Source organism: Gasterosteus aculeatus, chromosome 6 (assembly GCF_964276395.1).
Source record: "Gasterosteus aculeatus chromosome 6, fGasAcu3.hap1.1, whole genome shotgun sequence".
NCBI lineage: Eukaryota > Metazoa > Chordata > Actinopteri > Perciformes > Gasterosteidae > Gasterosteus > Gasterosteus aculeatus.
This window is the reverse complement of record NC_135693.1, coordinates 16,820,658-16,842,407: the sequence shown is the minus strand read 5'-3', so window position 1 is coordinate 16,842,407 and position 21,750 is coordinate 16,820,658. Positions and strand designations below refer to the sequence as shown.

Here is a 21,750-nt window from a genome sequence, read left to right as displayed (position 1 = left end):
TGCATGAACCACGGCAGCGGAGGATCTCCACAAGCTGCTGGCCGTAGATGGACAGGTAGCAGCAGCGGTTCCCTTTAAAGAGGTTTTGTACGCATACACAGAATCGTGGTTGCCATGGAGATACAAGATGAGGTGACACAAGTAAGAGCAAAGCTTTGTGGTTTTTAGTCCAGGTTTGTGTATTTTTTTTCTTCAGTAACACAAAATGTGGACACAAGTCCAAGTCCCACTCGGTGAGTACGCATGAGGCGCTGGTTGTATTTGAGTAAACCTGCAGGCAGCTTTAATTTATATTCAGAAGCAGGAATTAATTCAATTAAAAGAGAGATTTATGAATTTGACTAACTGCCATGTGTTGCTTTTTGGTTGCGGCACAAATTCGAAATAACAAAGAAACATTTCGAGCAGCACAGACTGTACTAATAATACTGGCAGTGAGAAATCCATAACACGTAAACAATAAACAGCGACACCTCTTTGTAACTAATATCTCAAGACACGTTTTAGAAATGACAGCAAGAGGACTACGCGTGTCTCACACTCGACACACAGTAAGAGCACTAACATCCAGTCACATTTCCGTGTGAATACAGCAAATTGCAGACGGCCGTCACTCCGGCTCGCTTCCCCCACAGCTGAACCTGCGCTTTTCAACAATGACACTCCGAGTGGCTCTAATCTCTGTGGGAGGGGCTTGAAAGCACCAATCAAACACCAGCTGTCATCTGCTCTTTCTCCTCTCGAATCGAATTTATTCTCCGAGCCTCGGCCCAGAAGAACAGAGAGGCAGCTACAGGTGAGAGGCGTGATACCTGTCAGTTGGTAATGAGAGTAATTACATGATAACTGTCTGTTTTCAGGGCCGCTGATTTGTTAGTGTTTGTTGTAAATGAAATACCAACTAAGAAGTTTGATTACATTAAGTCATCAATCGAGCAAAAATGCCCCCAAACTGCAGGAATCAGCCTCTCAAATTCATCCAACTACTGCCTCTGTTTTTAAAATGAATTGTCACAGGGTTTGAACAATTTTTCAGAAAGAACAGTGAATTTGAAAAAATGACCTTGACGACTAAGAAATCTTGGTGGACATTTCTTTAATATTTGTGAAATCAGTAGTGAGATTGATAGTGACGTGGTGTGAAATGGGGATTGGTGGGTCGGCATCAATGTAAGAATGTACACAGGAAAAGTAGGTCATTCTTCCAACTCAGAGTTCTCACCACAACCCCCCCCCCCGTTTGCTTTTGTCTGACTTGTGCCTGTTTTCACGAGCTATTGTGGGGTGTAACAGGCCAAGGGGATAAAACTGAGCCGTGCTCAGCCCAGAGGAGGCCTGTCGCACGTAGAGACGACTCTCAAACACAGAGTGCATAGTTTGAACGGGGATTATTATGTGCTGCACTCACAGGGATCGTGGTTCTCCGTACTTCCTCTCCGGCGTATCGGCTGGCGTCCCCTCGCCTCGCCCACTGGTTCCTTGGATCATTTTATAAAAAGGTTGTGTGTTTATAAGAGAGCCGCCCGATAACACAACGTCTGGATCCATAAGTAGTTTTTACAGGAAAGCGGTGATCAGGTCTCGAACAGAAGAAGAGAGGAGCATGTTTTGGTGAATTTGGACACAGCGATATTAACCCCCCTAAATGAATCTTGAAAAGATAAAAACTCATACCAGATCAATAAAGTTCAACGGGAATCAACGGGTTGATCCGTTAGTGTACAGATTTTACAAGTCAGTCGAGTTCTTATCATATCGTGGCTACGTGTTATCAGCCTTGTCCAGCGAAGGAAACTCAACGTTTAGATGATCGGGGACCACAGTGTGTACGTTTGGTCTCGTAGTCACATGACGCCACTCCAGATCTAAGAACTGCTGCCTTTTTTTAGGTTCCGAGGGCAAGTTTTCCTTTGCTCCGATCTCAAAATACAAGATCCCACTGCGTTGGAAGGCGTCCAATCGCCGTGGTCGATGAGTACAAAGTCACCGTGTAGCACCATCACCTTTTTGGAACAATGTCACGTGCAGAAAACTGTTCAGTGGGGAACAACCGTCATCACAATAGTTGTCCATTGGTTTCACTGTACAGCTTTCTGCAAATAGTGCACTGCAGCCGCTACAATTCAGACAATATGGAACTTTCCTCACTGTTAAACGGCCCCCCAGAAAAACAAAAAGAATGAGCCTTCCTCCATTTCCCTTCATATGCATTCATTTAATCCCATCGGCCTGCCTCCTCTCGCCTCAGTGATGATTGTACAGATTTGAGGGAATAACCCTCATGGATGAGTGGCGGCCTCGTGCCCGATGTCTAAAACCCCCTCGTGCGTTTTCTCTGCCCGTCTCCGTTGATGCCTGCGGCCTCGCTGATCGGCAGAGCGCCGACTCTACACGCTAGCGTCCGGCTTCTCCACCAGCTTCAGAGCTTCGTGCATGCCCGCCGCCGACAGCTTCCGGTTGATGTTCCTGTAGCGGCACCGCAGTAGGTTACTGTACGTGGTCCTCAGATCGCGGTTGAAGAACGCGTAGATAAAGGGATTGATGAGGGAGTTGGCGTACCCCAGCCACAAAAGAGTTCTCTCCAGCCAGAGCGGCACGCAGCTGCACTCCACGCCGCAAACGAAGGGCCTGGCGGTGGACACCAGGAAGAACGGCAGCCAGCAGAAAGTGAAGGCGCCCACCACGATGCCCAGGGTGGCGGCCGCCTTCTGCTCCCGTTTGAAGATGGACTGGTTCTTCCTCTTGCGGCGTTGGTGGTGTTCTCCCGTCTTGAGGAGGCGAGAGACGCGCGTGCCGCACTCCTCCTCCACCTCGCGCTGGAGCTTCAACGCCGCCGCCACGCAGTCCAAGCTCTCCTCCTCCTCCTCCTCCTCTTCCTCGGCTTCCCGCCCGGCCTCTGTCCCTTGGACACTGGCCGTTTCTCCCGATGCCGCTGGCCGGTGGGCCTCTTGCCCTCTTCTCGCCCCTCGCGGGGCCAGCCCCGCGCCGTGCTCCCTCTCCCTGGGGAAGCAGGTGATGGTGTGCTTGGCGGCGCTGAGTTTGGCGGCGCGGTAGATGCGGTTGTACATGATCAGCATGACCGACATGGGGATGTAGAACGCCACGGCGGTGGAGTAGACGGTGTAGCCGAAGTCCTGACTGATGAGGCAGACCCTGCCGTCATTGACGTTCTGCGCCCAGCCGAACAGAGGGGGGAGCGTGATGGAGGCGGAGAGGAGCCACACCGACAGGACCATCTTGGCCATGCAGCAGCCGTTTTGCCGGACGGGATACGTCAGGGGTTTCGTGATACCCAGATACCTACAGAGAAAGATTTGTCCACGTCAATTATTTACAGTCTAATTTTACACGATTCATTTTTTCCTCTTTTTATGAAGGTGTTTTCATTGTCTTTATTTTTTTTTACCCTGATGCATGGTCAACCTTTGACAAGGTGCCCTTGAGCAAGGTGCTTAACAGCAATCTGTGCTTGCCATGTGCAGCCTGCGGGTTGGATGCTGTTCCAAGATGCAGGGAAAGACCCTGAGTGATCAGTGTGTGCTTCTATACGTCCGTTTATCTTGCCAGTTTATTTAGATATTGATTTGACGCAACAGCCCAAGAGAGACGCGTTAAATGAAAGATTTGATGATTTTTATCAAACTGCCAACTGACGAAAAAAAGATGGGGAATCGTTGATTAGAGTCATTTTGTATTCAGATTAGACGCAATTTGAGTGATTTACTGTTTATTGCTCCGGAGCCTTAATGAGCTTTTGCGCTTTGACTTTCCATACAACACCTTTCAATTTGCATACAGGACTGACAAATATATTCAGCCCGGGTGAAAATATGGGATTAAAAATACGTATTGCCGAATATTTGTTCTTCAAAAAAATATGTGGAGAGTTTGAGTCCCGAACTGCGATGCGTAAAAGTTGAATGAATCCGTGATATAAAATGAGGCTACTAATAAATAAAGTTATTTACATCTGCCCCGTTGTCTTCTCCGTCGTGTCCGAATAACAATCAAGTCGCCTTCAACGGTGTGACATCGTTAAACGCGCAACACGCATGAATCTCACCTGTCAATGCTGATTACGCACAGACTCATGATGGACGCGGTGCAGCACATCACATCCATGGCGATGAAAACGTTACAGAAGAACTGTCCGAATATCCACTGACCACCGATCAGATCCGTGATGCTGACGAACGGCATCACCGCCAGGGCCACCGAGAGGTCCGCCACGGCGAGAGAAACGATCAGATAGTTGGACGGCTGGCGCAGCTTCTTGACGAAGCACACGGAGATGACCACCAACATGTTCCCGCAGATGGTGGACAGTGTGAGCATGGTGAGGACACCACCGATTAGGACCTTCTCGGCCCAGCCGTAGCTCAGAATCTGCTCCCCGCAGCGCGTCCCGTTCGTCTCCATGACCAGCGGCTGACTGGTGGTGGATGGAGACGTCGTTACTGCCGCCGCCGCTGCCGCCGCCGCTGCTTCGGCGGCGCTCTGCGCGATCTTCAGCAGCCGAGGCGCGAGAGCCTCCGAGATCATCAAGCTGGTGGAGACGCCGGGATCTCCACCGCCGACTCTGTCGTCGATCATGAGCGAAGACCTCATGTTGCCACTACCAACGGTCCCATTGCTCGCTCCCGCAACAACCATTCTGCTGGCTTCTGTCCCTTCTTCTCCATTGACTTTGAGACCCGTCCGGCGGTGACACAGACGCGCGCGGATGTGCCAGTGTCCGTGTGGGAAATGAGTAATTCCTTTCCACAGCCCCCGTCGGGGTAAACTACTGTGACACGCTCTCGTTCCTTCGTGAACCCCCAACGCCTTAATTCTGCAATTTAGAAGTTACCCTCGGCTTTACGCACGTGGCACGCTACGGGCATATTCCCAAAATACCTGACCTGACCTTGTTTTTGCTTGTTGTCCAGCTTGCCGAGCAACGAGCACGCTGCTTTCTGTCCACGTGTGAACAAAGATACGCACTTAAAAACTTCAATTCGCTCTTATACATCTCAAAGAAGTTAACTGGTGACGTCAAAAGAAATGCTGGATAGCCTGATAGGCTGACTGAGAAGCCAATCTAAAAAAGTGGGCCCGAAAATGATGCACAAACCAGACAGTCTCTTGGGCCTTTTCTTAGTTCCTTCCCCTGCAAACGTCTCGGTGAGGACAGACAGTGTCCGTGGATGAGCGTGCGTAATGGCGCAGAATGACTGAAACAATAAATTTAGGTATTACTTGTGTCACTACGAATTTCACCCGTTACACACTAAATCCTGCGCGCACACACACACACACACACACCGGAGAGAGAGAGAGAAACAAAGGCTGAGATGACGCCGAACGTGAACGGACGATCAATTATGGTGTGAATGAAGAGGGGGGGGGGGGGGGGGGGGCTATTATAAAACTAATCCACCCAATAAAATCTGAGTACTATTCTGACATATTTTAGAAGATAAAACTACATCCTGCTCCTGGGACTGCTTGTTTAATTCGTTGCAGGGTAACTTTGGTTGACCTTTTAAGGCTAAACGAAGCAGGATGATTTAGTGCCTTTTCTCCATGAAGACAGGTTTCATCTTATCTGGATGGTTCTTATCCAACCAACGCGAGGGAGCTGGTTTTCATTTGTGTTAATTATAAGTGTCGGGACAAGGAGTGCAATCTTGCTTCTACAACTTGTGACATATATGCTGCTGGAGGTCGAACCCAAACCTCCGCGGACCCCTTTTTATCATTTTCCAATCTGAGCGCAATTATTGTGCGATAACTTCTAACGACGGTCTGATGCTGATGCTGCGGATATACATGGAGGGCAGCGCCCCCAGGCGGCCATTAGACGCTAATGCATGTTGTCATGTCGGTTTCCACAGCAGGAATTCCTTTTCGTCTGGGGCCTTGTGGAGGGCATCCAGGACAGATGCATCGAGCCCCCGGGAAATATGGGTCGATTTCACTTCATTTTGACCCGCTGGAAGTTGTTGTTTCAAAGCAACAAAAAGCCCTCTAGCTTCAATCTGAAGGATTACAGTGAAGTTAAGGTTTTTTGAATTAGTGTATTTGGAGCAGGTCAGCAAACATCCAGCTTTGTGGAAACTCTGGCCATGAACTTGAGCTTTCTCCTGATGTTATTATTTTTTGTACAGTCAGCAATTTTGAAATAGTTTGCTGAACGTATTTGTTCTGAAAAAGTCAGTTTAGCAATTACAAACTATTGCCCCTACAAACCCATCTTGCACCGGATGGATGGTATGGAGGTTCTGTGTCCACAGACTTTACACATGTTTAGTTTGTTTAGTAGTTAAACCTGAGATCTGTGGTGAGAAAAGACGTTGCTTGCAGATAGAAAAAGGAGCAGATCCGTAAGACGATGCGACACAAATCCCCAAATTTAGGACATCATTGAACATGCGTGAGGGGTTTACTAACTGCTCATCTTAAAAAAGAAAGATTATAATCATGGTGTTTCCGTTACTTCATCGGTTTTTAACGCAGTTTTTATGTCCCCGATGTGATTTCTTTAAACACCTGTTTGCATCCTATCTTCAGTTCTTATTGTGAATCATCATTCTTTTTGTTTAGTGCCCGATTCCACAATCCTGATAGATTGTCTGGCCAATGAATACATGAATAAATGAATACTTAAAATAACTGGATATCGATCACACCATCCCACCTCTTGCACAGCACTAACTTGCTTTCTATTCCCATAAACATATGAAGGTCATGTTTTTGTTTCTTTGGTAATAATCTTTTTGCTATTTGCATTTTGATTAATATTGGGAAGCATTGAGAGCAACTCATACTTTGCATTCCGTCCCAGTCCTCATTCTTCACCTTCTTAGTAATACGTTACCTTTATTTTCTCACTGGCTATGCTCGTGTTTAGACACAGACTCTTAGACAATGTCCATTCTAAAGCACACCTTCGCTCATGGGAGACCAGGCGTAGGTGCAACGCTTTGGCTTTTTGACGTCATCACCATGCCGATTTTAGAGTCCAAACCCCAGATGGTAGATATTTCACATGGTGCAGCACCCTCACAACTTATGTGATGTAAACCCTGCTCCACGGAGGCTGCTGTCTCAGCTGAGCAGGTATTTATGTGAGAATAGTAAAAAAAAGGTTTATGATATGTGCAGTTGGGTGATTCTCCGGAATGCCGCAGCACTGGAGGCCAGTTGGCTGAACATGCACTGAACTGGTACACGGGATGAGGACAAATGAAATGACAAACATGAATAAATCACTGTGGAAACATGATGACGGTTTAAAAAAGATGACTCCAGGGATCAGTGAGTGAGTAAGAAAATGATGCAAAATCCAACATGCAAGGCCTCTATAAGTGAAAGCAGACGGTTTAATAGCACCAGGACCGGTTTTCATCAGAACACCTCACTGCAATGTTCAAAAAGTCAGCAATCACTTCTTACATGAAAGCCTCGCTGTTGAGCTTCTTGCGTGTATTTCTTTGGAACTCGGAGGAGCAAACAGAAGAGGTCCAGAAGAGGGCAGCAGCGACATCAGCTGCTGTGAATCACAGCCGCGAAGAAGAGTTCTTCTTCTTCTCTTCTCCACTGTGCAGCTGTTGGTTTCTGTCCACCGCAGAGACTCCGAGCACCAGTCCTCGGCAGATTTCTCTTCGTTCATTTAAAGAGAGAAACCTTGTTTTTTAGTCGGCGATGGCTGAAGGGCTGCGGTCGGAGCTGGATGAATTCCTGCAGGGTTTAAACATCCAGACGACGTGTGTGGATCACCCGCCGGTAAAAAACCTGCAAACTGCTCCGCTTCACTGCGACGTTAACAAAAAATAAAAAGATTCTTCTAAAGTCAGAAACTTTAGAACACATTTAAAAGCGACATTCGTCATTGAAGCGGCAGGTGTATACGATGCTGAAAGACTACTGAATCATGTTGTTACACATTTCAACGTGTTCGTATCTTCGCCTTCTCTGAAACCACCCGGATGCTTATTTTGAGACACTGCATTAATGATCGAGTGTTCGCACTAATTGTCTAATGCACTGATGCACTGATGCATTGATGCATTGTAATTACGGTGGTGTACTTTCAGCGTCGGGACACGTGGACGTGAACTTGTTATCTGAAGTAACGTTAAAGTTGCATTTCCACTATGCTTTTATGCCGGATTATTCATGGGATCAATCGAACATGAAATCTGGCAAAGACGTTCCTTCAATCATGTTCTTGTTAGAAATAATTAAGGTAACCTAGAAAGCAATAGTTTTTGGAAGGAGTCTGGGACGACATTCTCTCCAAATGGAAAACGTCACAAGTCAGATTTTATTCTGAAATACAAAGATTATACATTCACAAACTACCACACATTTTTAGTGTATTCATACGCCTTATGCGAAATATACATTTTAACGTTTTGAGAAACAGGAAATCATTTTCAGATCCATGTTTAGGGATTTTGTAACACGTTTCGGCTGCAATAACTCAAAGTGACCTGCAGGGGGCGCGATATGATCACTTATTATATAGATATTAAACCTTTTGATCTGCAGGTGTTCACCGTCGAGGAGATGATGCCTCACCTGCAGGACGTGAGCGGAGCCGTAACCAAGAACCTCTTCCTGAAGGACAAGAAGAAGAAGGGCCTGTGGCTGGTGTCGGCTCGGCACGACCGCCAGGTCAGCTCACGCCTCTACGTTCCCCCTCTCACACACACACACACACACACACACACACACACACCTGACCTGACCTGACCTGACCTGCGAGCGTGCGTGCGTGCGTGTGTTTCTCTGCTTTGTCCTGAGTGCATCCTCCCATAATCCCCTTGCAGGTGAACCTCAACAACCTCGCCAAGAAGCTGGGTGTCGGCAGCGGCAACCTGCGCTTCGCAGAGGAGGCGGCCATGTTGGAGAAACTCAAGGTGAGAGGCGGGTTTAAAAAACGCTCACTTCACGGAAACGTCAACAGCGAATCTGGTGGCTCTGGAGTCAAACCAGACGGAAGCGGTACGGTCTGAGTTCTACTTTCTCTGTCGGTCTCCCCCCAGGTGGGTCAGGGCTGTGCGACCGCTCTCGCTCTGCTCTTCGACAAGGACCACAGTGTGAGGTGCGTCCTGGACCGGGACCTGGTGGAGGGAGGCCACGAGCGGGTCTACTTCCACCCCATGACCAACGCCGCCACCATGGGGCTGCGCCCGGACGACCTGCTGCGCTTCCTCAAGGAGACGGGCCACGAACCCGTCCTGGAGAGCTTCGAGTAGGACTAAAGCCCGAGCAGCCTGCAGCGGTTAAACTGGGACCTGGAAATAAGCCAGATATGAGTTCTGCTTCAAAGATTCTTTTAGAAGGATTGCAAATGATGGAACCGGGGCCGTCTGCGGATTTGTTCTACACATTACACGCTGTTGTGGCCAAAATAATTAATTCAGATTCATCACAAATATGTCTCTTTATTGGCAAGTTATCATTACTATATATGGAATTATTTAAAAGGCGTTGGAACATTTTAAATTGTCAATTTTTTTTAATATATCACAGTTATCGGGAAAGCTGCTACGCGAGTAGATCAAGTGAAACGTAAAAAGTCTTCAGAGGGAACAAGTAGGAAGCTTGTGATGTTCATTTAGTTTCTAATGAATTGAAATACTGAAGCTCGTGAACCCAACGGGGACATTTTGGACGTCTCTGATCCATTTAGAGACCACCGGTTGAAGACAAAGACGTTGACTGTTGGTTTGTTGACAGACGTCTGTGACTTTGTGAAGCTGTTTGTTGGAGGATCAGACTTTGTGGTTTTCCATGTTTAAGCTCAGTAAAGAAATATGCTGTTGATTGTTTCAACCTCACTTTTTCCTCAATTCTAATTCCTTTTAAGAAATTTAACTTAAATTATTTAATTTTGACAAAATAGACGTTTGATCAAGTTGATTGCCGTTGTAGTTAAGAGCAGGCACTTTTATTAATAATGTGTGTTACTCCAGTTGATGTCCCACATTGAGGCTGTGAGGGACACTTTAGCACCATGTATAAGTCACTACCTTTATGAGCTGTGACTAATGGCTCTACTAATTGTTAAAAAATCATTGAACCATTTATAAATCATGAGCCACTGTGTTAACAGTAAGCCAAAGTCCACAGCTTGTACTCTTTATTCATAACCAAATACAATTAATGTCTAATTGTCCAATATCTGATTTTTCCTTTTTATATTACTTAGTTAAACAGTAGCAGTGCTCAAAAGTTAGGGATTGATGTGACTAGAAAGCTCAATAACCTACTTTTTATTGAACTTTTTGAAATGTATTTTTATTTAGCATTTAACTAATTTTAAATATGTATTATAATATATATATATATATATATATTTAACATAATTGTGTTCTTTATCAATTACTTAAGTCTCTCTATCTATCTATATATAGAGACACTGCACCCCTTTGGACTGCAGGAATGTCGTCATTCTAGTGCTTTCATTTTGAAAGGACGACCGGACGTGGTCGGTGTTTGCTGACGTCACCTTGGTGGCTCCTCCAGGCTTCACTCATCCGTCCCTCAGAGTCTGAAGGTAAGCAGCTGGCTACTGGGGGGGCAGTGACGCAGGTTTAATGTTCATCGGACTGTTCGCTCTTTAACCGGCACCTGCTGCGCAGTGTCTTTATACGCGCGTGTGCGCGCGTTACTATCCGCGTGCACATTGACGCTACGCGTGCACAGCACATGCATCGGTCTTTCTGCTGCTGTGAAACAGATGCTACTCGTGTTTAAAGCTGCAGGAGGAGAAGCTTCTATGTACGCGTGCGTGCGTGTGTGAGTGTTGCGCGTGTTCGTACGTGTGCGTGGGCCTCGTGTTTCTGCAGGATTCTTCTGTTTTCTGTTGTTTCTCTTCACTGATTCTCTGCACGAAAAATATTTATATTGTAAAAGTTTCTGAATTATTATATATTTTATATATTTATACATTTAGAAAGGTGACCAGGAATTAAAATCAAGGGTTAAACTAAAGTTAAGTAACTAAAACAAGCCACATTTTATAATAGTTAATAATACAACTATTATTGTGTGGGCATGCATGTTTGGATTTATTTGACATCACCACACTCTCTAACTACTCAGATGATGTCATCGTTATGTCACAGCTCTATCATAAAAACATTAAACCTGCTCACAGACTGAAGGTGGGGGGGGGGTCCAGCCAAGCTTTAATGAAACAGACAATTCAGTTGCAAAATGGGAATTTTGCACAAATTTAGAGCATTCTTCTTTTCAATAATGACATCCTGGAGGACAGTTAAGAGGAGACAAATTGATGTAAAGTTGTGAATTTCAGCGGTTTATAGAATAAAAGTAAGTCATACAACTCAAAGTCTTTCTCTCTCTCTCAGTCTGCATTCCTAATGAGAGCGGCTATTGTTGCATTGTTGTGTAAAATTAGCAAATGAATAAAACCTTACATGCTGACACTCAGTTCCCACGCCGAGTGTTTGTGTGTGTGTGTGTGTGCGGCTGCCCCCCCACCCCCCCTATCTCTTTAAAAAGAGATTAGTTGTGAAAAGTCTTATTATATTTTATACTTATTCTTAGAATGAGTTGGTAAATCAAGAAATGATTAGGCCCATAAGCAGTAGTTCCTTTTTAATCTAAGGGGGTGTAACGTTATCAAGATAATTAACTTAAAGTAAACAAAAAAAGATGCAACCAAAACGGGTGCTTTCCCCGTTACATTACATCATGAATTTAGATTTAGATTATTTTTGTCATTGCAGTAACATATGATCTGCATTTTGATGTTGCAGGTGACTGCACAGGAGCTTTTTATAAAGAAACAATGGATTTGTTGGTTAACTTTTTACACAGTTGTATGTACAGGTGCCTGATAGAAGTAGAAGTACAGAGTTCTGTAACACTCAAGTAAAGTACGGGTACATCAACGTTGTATTACGTACTCTCTCATCTCAATGGCCTCTCGCCTATTGCAGTCTGTCGGCCGTGGGCCTAAGCTGGAGATCTATCGCCGTGGCGACAGAGAGCAGGCTGGTCGCCATGGGAGACGAGACGGAAATAAGTGTGTGTCATTATTTGTGTTAGTGTGTGTGTGTGTGTGTGTGTGTGTGTGTGTGTGTATTTTCTTCTCCCACATATGATTACAGTGATACAGAACCCGACGGGCTGCTTCCACACCCGTGTAACTGAGACTTTGAGTGTGTATCTTTTTTTAGGGACACGATGTGGTGCACACACCGATAAGAAAAGCAGCCGACTTCAATTTACATGAGGCTGATAATACTTCTGTGTTTCAAGTAAGAAGGAGTTAGTCATTTTTGAACTGAGGTCTGAGTGCATTCTCAACATTTACAAAGAAGACGCTATAGCAGCTGGATATGTATAACATGTGAGGAGCTGGTATTTGGATCGTTTCATAACTTTTGTACATTTTCCATCCTTTTAAATGACCCCATGACCTTGCCTCTATTGCCACCCTCAGGACAAACATTGCATAATAGCTGCACTATCAAAGTTGTTTAGACGTTGACTGCAGCAGACTGCTGCATTGTTTTTATTCTTCTCCCTCCTGGCGTTTCATCTCCAATATGAAATTACTCAGAATATAATTCTTCTTTGTTTTCGGCGTTTGCATCTTTCATTAATTGGTTGTTTCATCCTGCGTGTGTTTACAGCCCCAGCAGGGTTTCTCGAAGTAATAACGTGAATCACATTTAGCTCCCGGCAACACGCTCCCCTCATTAGATACAGGAAAAGTGTTGTCTCGGTGTGACGCCCTGCAACCCTGAGGTGGGGGGGGGAAATTAAATGTTGCGGCTTAATGTGTTTTAAAATTCATTAGTCGTAAATATTGCAGGTGCCTACTTTCATGTGTCACGCTTTGATTGGACGGGAACTTGAAATGGGGCACGCCAGCCGGAGCACCGAGGACCCAACGCTGTAATCATTATGTGGAACAAATGATCTCGCTCACACACACAGACACACACACACACACACACAAACACATTGAATGAGCTATAGGCCTCCTGTGGCGGAGCGTCTGATGTGCTTTAATGGGACTCTGGAGTGATCGCTGGTCTGTAAACTGGTTGACAAATATTTCATCTCGATCACTATCAGTCATTTTAGTCAGTTGTTAGTCAGTTGGTTCGTTTCCAGCCAGGGGGCCGTTGTTAAATCCCACCTCGTCTATGTCATATTGTCCAATAAATGCGAAAATTCTGTGGAGTATGAAGATATACTGTCTGGCGGACACTTTCCCTTTAAGAGATCCAGGAAGTCCAACTGAGCAAAGGGGGCGGTGGCTGAGGGGGCGGCGCTTGTGGAGGAAACAGGTGTGTGTGCCGAAAGGGATGATGTCATTGTCTTGCTGAGTCACCTGGGAGACGGCCGCCGAGTGTAGCGTGGACGGAGAGAGATTAAAGAGGAGGAGGAGGAGGAGGCAGAAGGGCTGCCTTCATCACTCCTGCTTTTCTCCCTGTGGAGGCGTCGGTGTGAGGAAGCAGGCCCAGCAGAGGAGGAAGAGGAGGCATTGGATTCCTGCTGTTTGTCAAGGTGAGAGAGGGAGAGAGGGGGGGGATGAACCATCTCACCAGACCATTCAAAAATGGGCTAATTTCTTCTCCTTGCTCTACTGTGGTACTTGATTCATGACCTCAACTATGTGAAGGACCACGCTGATGTGACTCTATAACTAACTTAGATACTCCCCCCCCTGCGTCCACGGTACACTACGTGGCCATACGAAGGAGAAGCTTCAACGTAGGCCTGTATTCATCACTCAATATACATTTGCCTCAAACGATGGAGGGATCAATCTATGAATCAACCGTTCATTTCTTCGTAGTTCGATTGAAGTTTGTATGCTAGGTTTGTGTCCATAATGTGCAGTGAGCCTCTCAACATCTGTTGCATGAAGAGTTCCAACCTGTTCTTTAAAGTGAGGGTGATTTGTGTGGCGGTACCGGGGAGGAGGAGGAAGAACAGACATGCATCAAACCGCCGGCCTCTGTAATTACTCCAGTTTGGTTTAGCGGTCAGTCTGGCCTCGATTCCTCTTCCCTCCCTGTTTCGTGGTCGTTGTAACTCTGTGGATGAACACTATGCTTGTTTGAGCCGCTGGTTGTTGACGGGTTACTGCAGGCTCAACGTGTCTCCTGACCTTCTGAGGTAGAAGCATCTAAACGAACAATGCGTCAGTCTGTCCAAAGTCAAGACTCGTCAACTTGGATTTAAGAGTCATTTTAATATTTATGTCCTTGTCTGAAAGAAGTCAGAAGAATTCAGCTCTCTCACCAACAGTTTGCACTCTGGACTCTGTCTAAAAGAACTATCCACCTGACCAGTTATTCATGAAGTGCATATTTAATGTTCACCAAATCCAATAAATGCATAAACAAGGCTGATTCCATAACAATTATCAGTAAAATCCCTCCGGCGTGAAGAATGATCACATCGTTATAAAACTTGGACGGTTTTATCCACAAAATCCAAACTGCACTTCATGACGTATCTTAAATTCCTCTTTTCTTATGAAATCCATTCTGCCTCGTTTCCAAGGTGACAACCAATAAGCTTGAAAGCTTTGCCAAAACATGTCTCACCAACTGAAACACAGACATCAAGTCATAAGGCTTAAGTGCCATTATATGACTGGGAGAGTAAACAACGTACATGTCATACTGAGAAACGGGAGGGTGATGTCATCGAGGAAGTGGACATAGTGAAATTAAAGCACACACTGTAACTGTACCATACGCCTGGTGTCACATGACCACGTGCTTCCTGCTCAGCTGCTTGATCACATGAGGTATTAAACGGGAAATCGGCGACATGTAGATGCCAATGCTGTTTGAAGGCCATACGAACTTCTTCACGAAAACTACTTTGTTTGCTTTTTCACTCAAACCGACTTTGATATCCGGGATGAAGTACCTCATTGTTGTCAATGTTCACGGGTCGATAGGTCCTGCTTTGGTTCAGACGAATGTTTCCCAATAACTACAGGAGAGACTTTCCTAGAACGTTTGTTCACATTCATGTTCCCCAGAAGATACCTCGTACTGTCGGGAGGGATCTTCTTGCTCCTGCCTCTTCTTGAATATAACATTTGAAGAGCTCTTTCCCCGCTGGTTGTGGTTTAATTAACACCCTCAAAATTCTAAATAGTCACATTTAGCTAATCATACTCCTGTACTTTTTATTTAAATATACATTTCAATGTAGGAGATTTACATATGTTGTTACTTTTACTTTAGATAAGGATCTGGCAATTGTTGTACTGCTGTGCAAAACGTCAGAAGTAGGCTAATATCCTCTTCGTCATCATCATCTTCAGTATTGTTTATTGTTTGAAACAGTCGGGAGTACACTGGTGCAAACAGGACACACACACACACACACACACTAATGAGCAGGAAGCTTGAGCAGGTCAGCAGCGTTTCCCTCTCTTCTGTCCTGCGCTTCACTCTTTGTATTCGAGCGCTTCAGCTTTTTGTCTGCGAGCTGAGAGAGACCCGTCTTGGCTCTCACTTCACTGAGCTCTTTGTTCCTCATCATTCAACCACTGAGAGGCACAGTAACCATCAAACGCCACCCCGGGAGGAGATGGAAATGGCTCATTGTTGTGTTTGAAAACGCGTTGCGACGGCACAAACTGTCCGTCAGTGTTTTATACAACCGTCGGAAAGAATACCGCACACAGTCGTCAGGTTTTTAGTCAGAGACTTCATTGGAAATGAACTAAAACTAAAATGAACTAACTTGTAAAAGTTATACGTGTCACGTGGGTAACTGCAGAAATTAATTCATGTTCATAAATATATCGTAAAAGTCACATGATTCAATGGAATAGTAGGGGAAAAGTTACATTTCTATTTTAAAATTTTTTTTTGAAAGGACAATTGTGATATTTCAAGAATGAAGTGATGATATGAAAGTAAAGTCATATTTCCAGAATCAAAAGTAAACCGTCAACTAAAGCATGAACATAATCTGATTTGAATCATAACATATAATATTTCTCTAAAAAATGTTGCTATATATATATATATAATATTTTTTATATATATTATAAGATTACAGGTTTATTTTGTGTAACATCAAAATAGCATTATCCAACATATTACAAATGTATTAAGTATTTGTATTAACACTGTAAATTGTATCAACTTTTGTCATTAAACTTGGATTGCGGCTTTAAAACATTTACTCAAGTACAGTACTGAGTATAAGTTCACATACTTTACTGAATGCTTTAACTGTGATTCTGCAGTCTAGAAGTACAAATACTTTTTTACTTAATGCAACATTTTCCTCTTCTGTGGCATCTGTTCTCTCGCTTTAGCGGCCCACTTATCACTGTTGTCCTTGTGGTGTGACCTCTGACCCTTCACCCCTTCTTTGATCCTCTAAAGTTAGATATCCCAATAAGAAACCAGGATTTTTTTGTTAATTATTAAACATTTTCAATCCGGACGTCCGTGAGACAAACAAACGATTTTATGACACAAAAATAATAGAAATCCTTGACTTCATGATCCATGTTTCATGGTTGATGATCCGCATTTAAGTTGAGTTTGACTTGTTGAACGTATACAACAACACCCAAAAAACATTTCCTATATGACGCCCTTCAAAATAAAAGACTTTTCACTCAAACTGCATTTCCTCTAATTCTGATAATGTTAAAGATAACACTATTTCAAGGACAATTAAAATGTAATGGAATTCAATCAGGCAAAAGTCTTTTTTTAGTTTCGTGTTGTTAGTGGTGGTGGGGGGGCCCACTTGACCTTTTCTCTGTTGCGCCCCCCTCAGAAAAACCTTTCCACTGCTGTTTTCAGCTGTTTCCAATGAGCTGTGTTGACATTACCAGACGGCATCTGCTTGCACAGATCTGCTTCCACAAGCATCCACAGCGATAAACGTCATCGCGTCGTGTTTTTGTCACACTGCGGTGGAACTTCTCACCGGGGGGTTGAAAATGGGACCAGACCCTTATTCCTCTGCATGAAACTCAGAGCTGCTGCCGTGCTTTCAATTTGAAAACACTATCAAGTGACATTAAAGTCAATTGAGCAATTCCACCAAATTCTGTGCAGGTTTCATTTAGTAGTAAACTAAGTTGGCGAGCCGGACAGACTCTGACAGATGGGATTTCAAATCCAAACAATGCTGTAATACTAAGTATTTGTTCCATACACTTACTATGTAACTGCAAAACAATCTTCCAAAAAATAAAAGTAACCAATTTGAATCGAAGGTGCTCTTTCTGAGTGGAGTACAAATATAAAGTAGCACAAGATGGAAATAGTTGAGTACAAGAAGGTTAACAACTGGAACGATTCACATGAAGGATAATAAGTAAGGCCTCTGCAGCCGTCTTTAGCCCTGTTCAGCCCACTTTGGCCCTGTTTAATAGAAACCAGGTTGAGCAGCTTCCCCTGAAGGAATGTTTGAGGGCTGCGGTTCAGATCTGCTCCCCCCCCCCGAAACACTCGGCTCCACGAGGCGAACGGCTTCTCCGAGTTTTATTTCATTAAACATCATGAATTTATTTTCAACCGCATTCTGACCGCATGCCGTCTCTCGCACATATTTCATCCTCTTGTTTATACTGTCGGCCTTCTTATGAAGCTCCGTTGCACTCAAGAGGTCCTTTTGTTTGGATAAGCAGTAGAGGTGGCAGCAGCAGTTGGTACTAGTTACAGTGAGACGCTGGGATATTAGCGATATGTTGTTATGGATACTACGTTTTTAATAAAAGGAAAATAATCCAAGACGAACAGACGGGAACAAATTAATAGTTTCATCATTTTCTTGCTTTTTACGATTCTCTATTGATGAAACAAACACAACAATTAGAACAATGCTTCAAAACAGGAGATGCGATAAAACAATTGACTACAATCCAAAAATAATTCGGAAAAACAAATACGTCATGGTGTTGACCGTAGGAAGTCACTGGAGAGTTTTCAAGATAAATATGCAACAACTAACTTAAAACTGCTTTTCTTTACATGTCTGTTTTTGTCCAAATAAAAAAACACACTATGATCAGTAGGGTGTTTGTAGGAGTATCTGTGAAGGCTAGCTGTCTCCCCCTGCTTTCAGTCTTTATGCTAAGCTAAGCTAACAACATACTTCTTAGGACATTTAACCATGATCTCTCTCTAAATCTAACCACAATTGTTTCTGTCCCTAAAGCTAACAAAACCACAACCACATCATCAAATAGATTTACTGTTTGAATTTAAGGCAATCACGACTAACCTGTGTAGTAGAGTTACTTGTGGTGGAAGTTTTAGTAGCAGTAATACTAAAACACTGACACCATGGATGATTCAATATAAATCATTTAGAATAAAATATGTATCTTAATTCTTACCAGTTAAAGTCTTTAATGACTTGTGTGTGTATGTGTGTCAGTCATTGGTTTACTATAATAAACCCGTTTTATGAGTCAATGCAGTGTGTTGTGTGAGCTGGCACATATTGATCTTGACATGTCCTCCTGTGTTTCTAAGGCGATCTATACAAGAATCAATACAGTCACGGACAAAGACACACGCACACATTGCGGTTGAAGCACAACTTCAGCTCAGTTTAAGGATAAAAGGCAGCGTCTGACATTTTCAAAACCATACAGATTGAGAGTTTGTCACTCAAAAGCATATAAGAGCGATATTATAATGCTTTAAAACAAAACTATTTGGATTGGAGTTATTATTAGTTATTAGCTTTACACATATAAAAATGATGTATTTTTTGATAGTTTTAATATTTTCTATTCACAATAACGTTGGACTGCTACAAACATTGTGAACCGACAGTTAAAACACCTGCTTTAAAATGATTGCACGTGTAGTAATAAAATAATGAAATATTTTATACTCGCAACGTTAAATATTAAATACTCTTAAAAACTTAAATTTTCTTACACTACCGACGTGCACACCCGCGCGCACGTAGCGGACGCCCGCGCTTGACGCCCGCGCGCCGTGCTGCAGGTACAAGCCCCTCCCCCCTCCGCGCGCCGCCGGCCGGTCGCTGTGAACACAATAACCGCCGCTGCTCCCCGGTAGCTGCGGACCAAACCGAGCTCAGGTCAGCCGGGATTTCCGTCTCTCCTCCGGGTCTCGCGTCACAGGTGAGCCGTCCTCGAACCTCCGTGTCCGCGGATTTGAACGTAGCAGAGACAAAAAAAAATGAAGTGGGGGAGAAAAAAAACCCGTTACTCTCGTTCAACCGGCGTTAGCTAACGTTAGTGCCGCGCTGTCGGTTACCGGGGTTCCGGCGCGGCTCGACATCAAACGACGTTCCGTTAAACATCGAGCCGGGTTCCGGTAGGGTTTTTTAAATCTATTTTTTTAGGTGCTTTTCTTCTTGGGAGAACTAACGTTCAAACGCCGCGTCGTTTGTCGTCCGTGAAGTTTATCTGAAAAGTGACGTCATAACGTTACCGGCAGAGCCCCGGTGCTCCCCGGACCGGGCAGGTCATGCCGGACCGGCGCGCCGCGCCAGTGCTTGTGTGCTTGTGTTTTTTGCTATGAACATAAACCGCTCGGCTCACCGCGGACGGGGAGAACGGGAGTTCGAGGTCCCGGTAGTTTTCGTTGCGATGAAGGTCCACGTTCCTCTCCTCGACTTGCGAGTCACACGTGGATGTTGTGTAGATGTTGTTCGGAGATGCAGCACTCACTTTAAAAGTGCGAAACAAAAGAAAAAAGATCGTTTAACAGAGTAACAAACAACCTGTGGGTCAGACCGGAGGAGCAGGACGGGACTGCTGCTTTTTAAATGAATGAATCGCAGCGATGCATCACTTTTATATATAGTTTTGAGGGAGATGGAGTTTTGTTTTTGTCCTCTGAGTTCTAAATTAAAGGGCTCATTATTCAGCAGTGTTCATGGGAAAATAATGTGTTGAAAGAACAGGAGGAGGAGCTCCTCCCAGTCACTGGTTATTCACTGGGAGCGCTGGAAGCTGCTGCTGGGAGGAATGTGGGGAGTGAAAAATGGAACAATACCTTCACAACAGGGGACGTGATGGAGAGGAAACGACCCAAGAGTCTTTTTTGGCTTGTGGAAAACTTGGGAAAAGAAGTTTGGATTTAAAGTTTTCTTTTTTTTTTCTTTTTTTTTTTTACTAATGCCCATTTTGGAATGAAATCACAGCCGCTGTGCTTGTTATCTGAAGTCTGTGTTTTTGGCTTCTCGCTGTGTGATGGAGATTGAAAGTCGGTTGCTGGATATCAGTGGTGGAAGAAATTCTCCGAAGTAAACGTGTATCATAGCCCGAAAATACTTCCTGCAAATAAAAAAGATTTGAATGTTAGTACATTATTCATCTTTCAATTAGAAATGCATGTGACGGTATTTTAATGTCCGTCGATGCAGGACGACGAAGGAGGATAATATGGGTCCTTCTATGCATATCTGCACTTTTTTCATTGCAATTGAGCCCCTCACACGCCGGAAAAGCAGATTGTTGGCCCTCGTGTTTTCTAACCAACGTCATCGCGGTGGCATCACCGAGCTAACGTTAGCTTGCAGGCCCAATCCGCCCTCCCTATTCTGAGAGTGTATCCCGTCATGAACCAGCTGCAGCCCCCTTTCAGCCGAAGCGTCCTTGAGGGAGTCGAGGCGTCTCTTCGCCCGCAAGCCGAGAAGCTCACTCCGCCTTTCTCTGGGTAGAACGAAGCGATTTGAAGTGCTCAACGTTTCCCAAATTCTCTCCAGTTATTTTGGTGTGGTTGCAGCTGTGACGGACTGCTGTATATTCATGAGCTGTCCTTTTTAGTCATTAGGCCCCAAATCTTCCTCCAAGACCGACTGCCAACGAGGTCAGCCGCGAAAAAGAGCTTCAGTTCCTGAGCCCAGAAAGCTTTACTTCTCTCTCTCTCTCTCTCTCTCTCTCTCTCTCTCTCTCTCTCTCTCTCTCTATGGCGGTTGGGTGCGTGGTGAGCTGGTGAGTTTGGTGGAGAGTTTGGTGACTTTTCTAGGACTGTCTTTCTACTGTTCCTCTTATTTCACAGGGTGAGTGAGTAACGGTAGTCTGTAGTGGTTCTGGGGTTTTGGTGGTGATTAGGGGACGGAGGACCGTGCCTCGTGTCGGGAATGGCGTCCTCCGAGACGCCGTCTCTGAGGCATGGGGTTCGGGTCCAGCCCGACCCCGGCGTCCCGGTAGAAGCTGTCTTGCTGGCCATCGGGGAGTGCGTGGGGCACGCTAACCTGTCCCACGCCTCCCGCATGAACCGGGGGTTGCTGGTGTTCCTGAAGGAGGAGCGGCTGGTGGCGGAGCTAGTGGCAAGCGGCGTAACCGTAGACGGGGTGTACCTGCAGGTGTCACCGCTCGCGGTGCCCTCTACGCGGGTTACCTTGTCAGGTGTCCCCCCCTTCATACCCAACCAGGTGCTGGAGCGCGAGCTACTGCGCTTCGGAAAACTTGCGAGTGGTTTCCGGTCCGTGGGACTGGGCTGCAAGAGCGATAAACTTAAACATGTCCAATCCTTCAGGAGACAAGTGTCCATGTTCCTCACATGTCCTTCACAGACGCTAGAGGTGTCCTTCAGAGTGAAGCACGGCGAGGGTCACTATATGATCTACGCAAATACGGGTAGCATTAAGTGTTTTCTGTGCGGGGGAATGGGGCACAAGCGTGACGCTTGTCCTCACAAGCCCGCCGAAGAGCGCGCAGAATCGGAGCCCGCACCGGCAGAAGGGCTCGGTGACGCCGGGGCGCCGATGGATGACGAGCCA

General features: G+C 45.1%; 3 protein-coding genes across 12 annotated transcripts in view; 2 read left to right on the top strand and 1 right to left on the bottom strand.

Annotated features, from left to right (window-relative positions):
- Nucleotides 1–1,083: 1,083 nt before the first annotated feature.
- Nucleotides 1,084–4,843, bottom strand: LOC120820967 (5-hydroxytryptamine receptor 7). The gene is made up of 2 exons (XM_040179260.2): nucleotides 4,064–4,843; nucleotides 1,084–3,300 (listed from the first exon to the last, which is right to left on the bottom strand). Exons 1-2 carry the CDS (start codon nucleotides 4,651–4,653, stop codon nucleotides 2,388–2,390), a joined length of 1,503 nt encoding a protein of 500 aa, XP_040035194.1. The 5' UTR covers nucleotides 4,654–4,843; the 3' UTR covers nucleotides 1,084–2,387.
- A 2,653-nt stretch (nucleotides 4,844–7,496) lies between these two features.
- Nucleotides 7,497–9,814, top strand: prorsd1 (prolyl-tRNA synthetase domain containing 1). Its single transcript, XM_040177958.2, has 4 exons — nucleotides 7,497–7,767; nucleotides 8,536–8,661; nucleotides 8,817–8,906; nucleotides 9,033–9,814. The coding sequence occupies exons 1-4, from the start codon at nucleotides 7,687–7,689 to the stop codon at nucleotides 9,243–9,245; spliced, it is 510 nt and encodes a 169-aa protein (XP_040033892.1). The 5' UTR covers nucleotides 7,497–7,686; the 3' UTR covers nucleotides 9,246–9,814.
- A 624-nt stretch (nucleotides 9,815–10,438) lies between these two features.
- usp54a (ubiquitin specific peptidase 54a) overlaps nucleotides 10,439–21,750 on the top strand; it is a 42,086-nt gene continuing 30,774 nt past the window's right edge. For 7 of the 10 annotated variants that reach the window (XM_078104777.1, XM_040177953.2, XM_040177952.2 and 4 more), the window contains exon 1: nucleotides 18,961–19,138. The gene's annotated coding sequence lies outside the window, so the exon portion shown is untranslated. Of the gene's footprint in view, nucleotides 10,550–18,960; nucleotides 19,139–21,750 lie in introns of those variants that run through there. The other 3 variants (XM_078104776.1, XM_040177949.2, XM_040177948.2) reach the window with 2 other exon arrangements.

Excerpts from the sequence above, each read along its gene's own strand:
- prorsd1 (XM_040177958.2), top strand. The coding sequence starts at position 7,687 with ATGGCTGAAGGGCTGCGGTCGGAGCTGGATGAATTCCTGCAGGGTTTA. Across the intron at positions 7,768-8,535 it reads CGTGTGTGGATCACCCGCCG|GTGTTCACCGTCGAGGAGAT; the intron begins GTAAAAAACCTG and ends TTTGATCTGCAG. Across the intron at positions 8,907-9,032 it reads CCATGTTGGAGAAACTCAAG|GTGGGTCAGGGCTGTGCGAC; the intron begins GTGAGAGGCGGG and ends GTCTCCCCCCAG.
- LOC120820967 (XM_040179260.2), bottom strand. The coding sequence starts at position 4,653 with ATGGTTGTTGCGGGAGCGAGCAATGGGACCGTTGGTAGTGGCAACATG. Across the intron at positions 3,301-4,063 it reads TGCGTAATCAGCATTGACAG|GTATCTGGGTATCACGAAAC; the intron begins GTGAGATTCATG and ends CTTTCTCTGTAG.